A 9,190-nucleotide genomic window follows, 5' to 3' on the forward strand; every position below is an offset into this window, starting at 1 on the left:
GAAGTTTACATACACCTTAGCCAAATATATTTAAACTCAGTTTTTCACATGATGTTTAATCCTAGTAAAAATTCCCTGTTTTAGTTCAGTTAGGATCACCACTTTATTTTAAGAATGTGAAATGTCAATCTAATAGTAGAGAGAACAATTTATTTCAGCTTTTATTTATTTCATCACATTCCCAGTGGGTCAGAAGTTTACATACACTCAATTAGTACTTGGTAGCACTGCCTTTATTTGTTTAACTTGGGTCAATAGTTTCGGATAGCCTTCCACAACCTTCCCACAATAAATTGGGTGAGTTTTGGCTCGTTCCTCCTGACAGAGCTGGTGTAACTGAGTCAGGTGTGTAGGCCTCCTCGCTCACACATTCTTTTTCAGTTCTGCCCACAACTTTTCTATGGGATTAAGGTCAGGGCTTTGTGATGGCCACTCCAATACCTTGACTTTGCCACAACTTTGGAAGTATGCTTGGGGTCATTGTCCATTTGGAAGACCCATTTGCAACCAAGCTTTAACTTCCTGACTGATGACTTGAGTTGTTGTTGCTTCAATATATCCACATAATTTTCCTCCCTCAAGATGCCATCTATTTTGGGAAGTGCACCAGTCCCTCCTGCAGCAAAGCACCCCCACAACATGATGCTGCCACCCCCATGCTTCACGGTTGGGATGGTGTTCTTCGGCTTGCAAGCCTCCCCCTTTTCCCTCCAAACAGAACGACGGTCATTATGGCCAAACAGTTCTATTATTGTTCCATCAGACCAGAGGACATTTCTCCAAAAAGTATGATCTTTGTCCCCATGTGCAGTTGCAAACCGTAGTCTGTCTTTTTTATGGCGGTTTTGGAGCAGTGGCTTCTTCCTTGCTGAGCAGCCTTTCAGGTTATGTCCATATATGACTCGTTTTACTGTGGATATATATACTTTGTACCTGTTTCCTCCAGCATCTTCACAAGGTCCTCTGCTGTTGTTCTGGGATTGATCTGCATTTTTCGCACTAAAGTACCTTCCTGAGCGGTATGAAGGCTGCGGGGGTCCATGGTGTTAATACTTGCATACTATTGTTTGTACAGAAGAACATGATACCTTCAGGCGTTTACAAATTGCTCCCAAGGATGAACCAGACTTGTGGTCTACAATTGTTTTTCTGAGGTCTTGGCTGATTTCTTTTGATTTCCCATGATGTCAAGCAAAGAGGCACTGAGTTTAAAGAAAGGCCTTGAAATACATCCACAGGTACACCTCCAATTGACTCAAATGATGTCAATCAGCCTATCAGAAGCTTCTAATGCCATGACATCATTTTCTGGAATTTTCCAAGAGTTGAAAGGCACAGTCAACTTAGTGTATGTAAACATCTGACCCACTGGAATTGTGATTAGTGAAATAATCTGTCTGTAAACAATTGTTGGAAAAATCACTTGTGTCATGCACAAAGTAGATGTCCTAACTGACTTGCCAAAACTATAGTTTGTTAACAAGAAATTTGTGAAGTAGTTAAAAAAACGAGTTTTAATGACTTCAACTGTAAGTTATCATGTATGAGCTTTTGTGCCGAATACATTACGTTGTTACAGGTGTCAAGCTTATAGGCATGTAGCAGCAGTGTGTAGGAGGGAGGTTCCTTGATGTGAGAAGTGTGCAGAAGGGCATGAGACAAAGGAATGTGTAGCATTGGGGCAGGGAATCAGAAATGTCCTTTGCGAGAGAGGCAGGTTGAGGTTTCCAGGGTCAGAGTAGTGCAGAATATGCTGATGCAGTGAAGAAATTAGAGGAAGATGGGTCAAGGGGGAGGTATCCTGAGAGGAGTGGCGTGAGTAGTAGATCTGTACCAGTACAGAGGGATAGGCCAACAACAGATATATATATTTATTTGCATTTTTAGCAATGGTTATCAACTCTACTGCAAGGATGTAACGTAAGTCGCGGAAAATTGAATTTGTGGTGGCAGGTGCAGAGAGGTATTTGGGTGTTCAAGACTTGACATCAGAAGAGGTACAGGGTGTGTTAAGTGGTGGTGTCCCATACTTTCAGGTTGTTGGCCTGAGGTAGGACTAAATAGATTTAAATAGTAGAGTAGGGTGGTGTTAATCTTTTTTTTTTTTTTTTTTTTTGTGAATGTAGTGTTCGATGTAGGGTATTTAAAAAAATAATAATAATTCAAGCAACGTTTAAAACGTATAAGGGAGTTGTACTCCAGTCTAGTAGGTGGCAGTAATGTAACATTTATTGAATGCCAACTGCCGTTAAACCTCATCGAAGATGAAGACGTCCTGTTTCACAACTTCGGAGCAACACAGCAACCGATTGAACAACCAATGTGCCAAGTACATTGCATTGTGGGAAACGTATCCGTACGTTGACATTGGTGATACAGCGCCAGTGATTTCAAGGACCCAGGTAGGTAATTTGATGTTGGAAATTGTTCTTATGAGTCTTTATGTTGATCAGATTGGTAAACTATACAGTGGGGACATATCCGATGGTGTGATACGCTTTGTTTTCAGTAACGTTACATCTATTTCTTAGCACATAATTGAAGAAGTGCTAGCTAGCAGCTAATGCTAGCTTATAGGTATGTAACTGAATTACACTATTTTGTAACAAGTTCGGCTTTTTCTAGCTAGCGACATAACTGCATTTGCTGGCGTAGCTAGTTAGATCCTTTCTCCAGACTAGCTATCATTTATGAGACAGAAAAATAGCTGCTAGTAAACTACTGTACTATCAAGAAGCTAAGTAGTATTTTGGCTGACTAGACTGATTCAGCTAGGTAACTAAACGTCTGACCACTTTTGTCCTCTAGCCCATCATTCTGGACAAGGACAGGTCAGTTCAGAAATGGGTGCCACTATGTCCAGTCCTGCTCCACCCACAGTCAAGGCCGAATCTATGATGGCCTCTCCCCCTCCTGCGTTTGTTGGCGGCGTGGCCCCACCACAGGGCTGTCCTATGCACCAGGCACAGGAACCAGTCAAAGGTAGGCTCCATCTCTGTTTCATCACCAGGACCGATAGCTTGCCGGTCTATATCGCTTTTTCTTGAGTTTTTCCTGAGCTTTGCTTACCATGTACTATTGTTAGTAGGGTAAATCCATTTTAAATCATACACTGTTTCATAGCACCTCTTTTGATTTGATTGAAACTTTCCATATATATATTTGCCCAATGTAGAAGTGCTCAGAGGTGACTTTTTGGACCTGAATGCCAAAACCTTCAAAAGATAAAGCTTCTCCAAAGTATATAGTGTACAATTTGTAATCTGTGTAGTGATTGATTGTGTTGGTTGATCTTTGTTGTGTCTGACAGGTTGTGGTAACAATTTCCCTCTCTGAGGATGATAGAGGATGTATCTATCAGGTGGAGCTTTTCTCTTTGGGGAAGGAGTTATTCCTGACTGTGTGACCAACTTGACAAGGAACAACTCCTGTTCCTACCCTGGATCTGTCTTCTAACTTTTGTTTTGCCATAAATGCCCTCAGCAGTTGCCCCTCCATCAGAGTGCCCCATGCACCAGGCTACTACTGCTGCCCCTACAGAAGAGAAGCTTGCTGCTGCAGCAGGGCCGGTGCACCAGGACCGGGCCTATGAGTTTGTGGCGTGTCCTATGAAGGCAGCAGCAGCCGGACAAGGCCAGACTGACATTGACCCCACTAACATGGTCAGTATGATGATAATGCGTGTACATGTTCCACATTATGGACTTGCTTCCATTCAGCCATAAGTGCATTAATGAGGTCGGGCACTGATTTGGGCAATTACGCCTGGATCGCAGTCGGGTTTCCAATTCATCCCAAAGGTGTTTGATGGGGTTGAGGTCAGGGCTCTGTGCAGGGAGTCAAGTTCTTTCAGACCGATCTCGACAAACCATTTCTGTATGGACCTCGCTTTGTGCATGGGGGCATTGTCGTGCTCAAACAGGAAAGAGCCTTCCCCAAACTGTTGCCACAAAGTTGGACGCACAGAATCGTCATTATATGCTGTAGCATTAAGATTTTCCTTCACTGGAATTAAGGGGCCTAGACCGAACCATGGAAAACAGCCACAGACCATTATTCCTCCTCCACCAAACTTTACAGTTAACACTGTGCTTTTGGGCTGGTAGCGTTCTTCTGACATTCACTAAATCCAGATTTGTCTTTTGGACTGCCAGATGGTGAAGTGTGATTCATAACTCCAGAGAATGCGTTTCCACTGCTCCAGAGTCCAATGGCGGCAAGCTTTACACCACACCAGCCAACAAATGGCATTGCGTGTGGTGATCTTAGGCTTGTGTGTGTCTGCTCGGCCATGGAAACCCATTTCATGACTCTCCCGACGAAGTTGTTGTGCTGACGTTGCTTCCAGGGGCAGTTTGGAACTCGGTAGTTAGTGTTGCCACTGAGGACAGACCATTTTTATGCACTATGCACTTCAACACTTTGGCGGCCCCGTTTTGTGAGCTTGTGTGGCATACCACTTCGTGGCTGAGCCGTTGTTGCTCCTAGACGTTTCCACTTCACAATAACAGCACTTACAGTTAGTTGACCAGGGCAGAAATTTGACGGACTGACTTGTTGGAAAAATGGTATCCTATGACAGTGCCATGTTGAAACTCACTGAGCTCTTCAGTATAGGCCATTCTCTACCAATGTTTGTTTATGGAGATTGCATGACTGTGAGGGATTTTATATACCTGTCAGCACCGGGTGTGTCTGAAATAGCCAAATCCACTAATTTGAAGTGTTGTCTACATACTTTTGAAGTGTAGCTCTCTAAGAGGAAAACTGCCATTTACTACCAAGTTTGGAAATTGCACATTCTGCGTGCTACTATTACAACTCTCACCAGCAGTAAGTTGAAAGCCCGACTGAGTTGATTTACATTTTTTGGTCGGGACCTGCAGTCACCCCGTTCTGGGGCAGTATGGCTGCTGTAGATCATATGTTTATGTTTTTTTCTCACCATGATTTCAGCTGATTTGGTTGGTTGATAGGTGCTCAACTAGAGTAGTGAATGGAAAAGTCACTTTATAAAAGTTGATATACAGACCAAGGTTAAACATGTTGGCTAATGTTATTATCATCCTGTTCTGTCCAGATGCCTCCACCCAACCAGGTCCCTGCCCCAGACCAGCCCTTCCTTCTACCAGTGAACCGAGAGGAGTCTAAGATCCCGCGGGCCGGAACAGGCAAGAACTGGGTCTACCCCTCGGAACAGATGTTCTGGAACGCCATGCTCAGAAAGGGGTAAGGATACCCTAACATTTGCTACAAAAATGTAGTTTTACAAAGGATACAATTGAGCAGATCTTGTTTCCTGAAAATGGTGGAATAGTAAGCTGTAAAATATAGGCTGGGCTATTGAAGTGCTGTGTCTTGACTCTCTGCGAACACATTGTAATTGTGAGGTGTTTTGGTCTGACTTTTTATTTTGTCTTATTTAGTAGACATGCAAATACTCGTTATACATAACACTGTACTGCACTGTCCTTTAGTGCTGAGCATTTAGTGCTTTTTGCAGTCGTTATGGTTCGACCTAATACAAATTATCACAGGTTTCGATTATTTTTTAACATTAAATGCATTGTGGGTTGAATACTGTAACACAGAATAAAACCATTTTTAAAAGTCACATGGTGGTAGTGACTGACCATTACTGCTTATAACTTATTAAACATTTATTCACATTACTTTACTTTAATAAATATCTCAGTTGTTGTGTATCTTACATTTCACTGTTATTCAATTCCAAGTCATCATCTCATCTCTATAGAGCTGCTGTCTGACAAAATCACTATTTTGACTGCTAAAAACCAACTATAAATCACTTAGATTTTGTATTTTCAGGTAGAGATACCTCGTGAAGCAACAGCTGCTCTCTATATCACCTCACCATTGCACATGCTTCTCTCTTCCATAGCAGGCGTAAAAGAAACAGACCAGACAAGTAGATGCGCAGTGTATTATGGTCATTGGACTAGTTCAAATCCCCGAGCTGACAAGGTACAAATCTGTCGTTCTGCCCCTGAACAGGCAGTTAACCCACTGTTCCTAGGCCGTCATTGAAAATAAGAATTTGTTCTTAACTTACTTGCCTAGTTAAATGAAGGTAAAATATATATATATTTTTAGTTAGTTTAATGCATAAAATGTGACAATTATGTCTAATATTGGCCTGTTGGAAACTACAACTCCCTACTACATCGCACAGTTCAGACTGGTCTGATTTATCTCTAGAGAAACTGCTTTGTGCGCATTGAGCTCACAGAAAATAAATTATGAGTTTAAAAACTGAAAAATAACTGCAATTTAAGTTAATCACTCAGCACTTCTGTCCTTTAAAGATGCACTATGCAGAAATCCGCCATTTCACTTCCTGCTTGCTAAAATTCTAATAGTTCGCCTAATTTCAGTTTGTATAGTGTAGAGAATCATTTTACCATCTAAACTGCTGTGAAATATCCATTCCATAACCTAAATGATTGTATTTTCAGCTTTTTGAAGCTGGTGTACAAAACTGAAAGCATAAGGTGCAAAAACTAAACCTGAGCGTAAAACAAAGAAATGGTGCACATAGGACAGATATACTGCTTCTTAGACTTGCTTTCAATGAGAATGACAGATCTAAAACTCCTATTTCTATGTGAATTTAGTTGGGTCACCCAAAAAGTTTTAAAACGGCAGAAAGGTTCCATTTCTCTCCAGCCATGTTAACCTCTTCATCACCAGGTGGCGCTGGAAGGAAGATGAACTGGGTCAGCAGGACATGTCCAACATCATAAAGATCCACAACACCAACAACGAGCAAGCATGGCAGGAGATTCTTAAGTGGGAGGCCCTCCATGCCGGGTGAGTAGAAAAAATACCAAACCGTTTCAGAGCCACTATATCAAGTGCTTTAGTTAATCATGGATTTAGCTATTCATAGTTGGTCATAGTTAATACTTAAGCTAATCATGGATTACATCATTTTAGAGGCCTTCCAGACTGACACATCAATAACCTGTCTGGCCCCCAGATCCAGAAGCACCTCTTTTACTTTGTTACAAAATGTTTTTTTTTTAAATGGGGGAAAGAAATGTAAAAAATTGACCTGTTCCCCACTGACATGTTACTTGTTAGGGAATGTCCATGCGGTCCATCCCTGAAACGGTTTGGTGGCAAAGCTAAGGAGTTCTCCCCAAGGGCTCGAATGCGTCACTGGATGGGGTGAGTTTTTAATAAAAAAAAAAAATACTTTAAAATGTTTGTGCAAGAAGTTATTTGTACAGAGTATATTCTGAATTGAAGCCTTAACATGATATGCTCATTTGAAAGTGGAAGTGTCTTGATATGCTTACACAGTTCCTTTCACAGTATAATGTATTTACGTAAATGTGTTTCTACAGATATGAATTGCCATTTGACCGTCATGACTGGATCGTGGACCGCTGTGGGAAGGAAGTCCGCTACGTGATCGACTACTACGACGGAGAGATCAACAAGGACACCTATGAGTTCTCCATCCTGGACGTCCGCCCAGCTTTTGACTCTATAGGTGCAGTCTGGGACAGGATGAAGGTGGCCTGGTGGCGCTGGACCTCGTAAGCAGCAAGCAAAACACTGTAAAACAAGGTTTTACATTCTTCATTTCGATACTGAGATGTTATAAAAACGACAACAACAACTCCAAGAAGACCCATTCAAAACTGCAGTAAATGCTTCATCACGTGACTGTAATATACCAGATTCTCCATCATAATCCTATTGATTTCACATTTGATTTCACTGTTTGATGTGTTTTGAGGTGTTTCGGTTCTAGATTCTTCTAGTGTAGTTTAAACGCCTTGGTGCACACATTATCCATCGAGGGCGAGTGGCTTGCTTTAAGGGTTCGCTGGAGGTATGGTGCTCGGGTTCTATCCTCTCAGCCTTTCTAATATTGGTATAATTGCACAGAGAATGATTTGCTATAGCTAAATGCGATGGAGATGGATGGGCAACCCAGCAGGAATGTTGACCTTTAAACCAGACCAACTGCAGGATCCCCCCCCTTCTATTTCCAGACTTTTTAGTTTAGATAATATGCCCTGTTTGTTTTGATGGTCAAATATTAAAAACTTCGTTGAGTATTTCTAAAACAAAATAAGATGACCAAACCACTATCATTACATCTGTCTGGGCTTAATATACTGTAGAGCTTGTCAACATAGTGGGTTGTTTTTTTTTTTTTTTTTTTTTTTGGATCATGCTTTCAAACCTCATACTATTCAGTTGCGTTTGTCGCTTACTGTCTATTAAAGTGAAAGTAAAACCGTAGTCAGCTAAGTCTTTTTAAATAGATGCTTTTAGACTATTCTGTGGTCAAACCTTTGAGTGTACTCCATTTTGCTTTTGTCTCAAGATACCCTTCCTGGTTTTGTAGTGATCAGGTACGCGTAGGCCTATTCAGAATTGTAGCTAGTTTTCTTTCTCTCTGTTCTGTCTAGTTGTATAGCCATGTCGAATTTCCCCGTCGGCTACTGTGGGAAGCTATGCTGATTTGATTGTATTTATTGTCTGTGAGGTTAATTTCTATGTGTACAGCTGCTTGTTTTATTCCTGATTTATCCAAACTACCATTAAACTTGGTACTATTGGCTCTGAAACCATTTGGTCTCTATCTTGTCAGTTGTATTTTCAGCACCATCTTCTGGTTTCGTGATAAAACTGTAGCTGGGCTATATGAACTGCAGATGGCGCCATATCTCCAGGATATATCTCCTTCCATATCACTCCCATTTCTCGAGGACCTGCTTTGCACGCCAGGGCTCATTACGAGCCAGCCCAAATGTCGGTGAATTTAAGTGTGGGTCACAGTGTGATGAACGTGAAAGAAAGGCACATGGTTTTTAAAAAGGACATCTAAAGTAATTCAATAATCTCACCTGAAACCTTTTTTTACATTTACATTTTTTTTTACTAGGCGAGGCAGTTGAGCACAAACTTGTATTTACAATGACAGCCTACCGGAGAACAGTGGGTTAACTGCCTTGTTCAGGGGCAAAACAACATATTTTTACCTTGTCAGCTCAGGGATTCGATCTAGCAACATTTCAGTTACTGGCCCAACACTCTAACCACTAGGCTACCTGCCTAGTATCAAATCAAATGTATTTATATAGCCCTTCGTACATCAGCTGATATCTCAACGTGCTGTACAGAAACCCAGCCTAAAACCCCAAACAGC

At 41.5% G+C, this 9,190-nt stretch overlaps 1 protein-coding gene across 3 annotated transcripts; it reads left to right on the top strand.

Moving 5' to 3' along the window:
- The first annotated feature begins 2,275 nt into the window (after window positions 1-2,275).
- Window positions 2,276-8,612, top strand: LOC112215541 (holocytochrome c-type synthase). Of its 3 annotated transcripts, XM_024374638.2 has the most exons (8): window positions 2,286-2,402; window positions 2,532-2,577; window positions 2,809-2,982; window positions 3,484-3,662; window positions 5,081-5,229; window positions 6,712-6,831; window positions 7,105-7,191; window positions 7,371-8,612. In XM_024374638.2, the coding sequence occupies exons 3-8, from the start codon at window positions 2,844-2,846 to the stop codon at window positions 7,567-7,569; spliced, it is 873 nt and encodes a 290-aa protein (XP_024230406.1). In that variant the 5' UTR covers window positions 2,286-2,402; window positions 2,532-2,577; window positions 2,809-2,843; the 3' UTR covers window positions 7,570-8,612. The 3 variants fall into 3 exon arrangements, with proteins under 3 accessions (XP_024230405.1, XP_024230407.1, XP_024230406.1); XM_024374637.2 differs by lacking the exon at window positions 2,532-2,577 and having other exon boundaries at window positions 2,276-2,402; XM_024374639.2 differs by lacking the exon at window positions 2,532-2,577 and having other exon boundaries at window positions 2,276-2,402; window positions 3,487-3,662.
- The last annotated feature ends 578 nt before the right edge of the window (window positions 8,613-9,190 follow it).

Source organism: Oncorhynchus tshawytscha, linkage group LG16, assembly GCF_018296145.1.
Source record: "Oncorhynchus tshawytscha isolate Ot180627B linkage group LG16, Otsh_v2.0, whole genome shotgun sequence".
In the NCBI taxonomy this organism is placed as follows: domain Eukaryota; kingdom Metazoa; phylum Chordata; class Actinopteri; order Salmoniformes; family Salmonidae; genus Oncorhynchus; species Oncorhynchus tshawytscha.

Coding starts and splice junctions, on each gene's coding strand:
- LOC112215541 (XM_024374637.2), top strand. CDS start 2,844: ATGGGTGCCACTATGTCCAGTCCTGCTCCACCCACAGTCAAGGCCGAA. Junction 3,663..5,080: donor ACATTGACCCCACTAACATG/GTCAGTATGATG, acceptor TGTTCTGTCCAG/ATGCCTCCACCCAACCAGGT. Junction 7,192..7,370: donor CGAATGCGTCACTGGATGGG/GTGAGTTTTTAA, acceptor GTGTTTCTACAG/ATATGAATTGCCATTTGACC.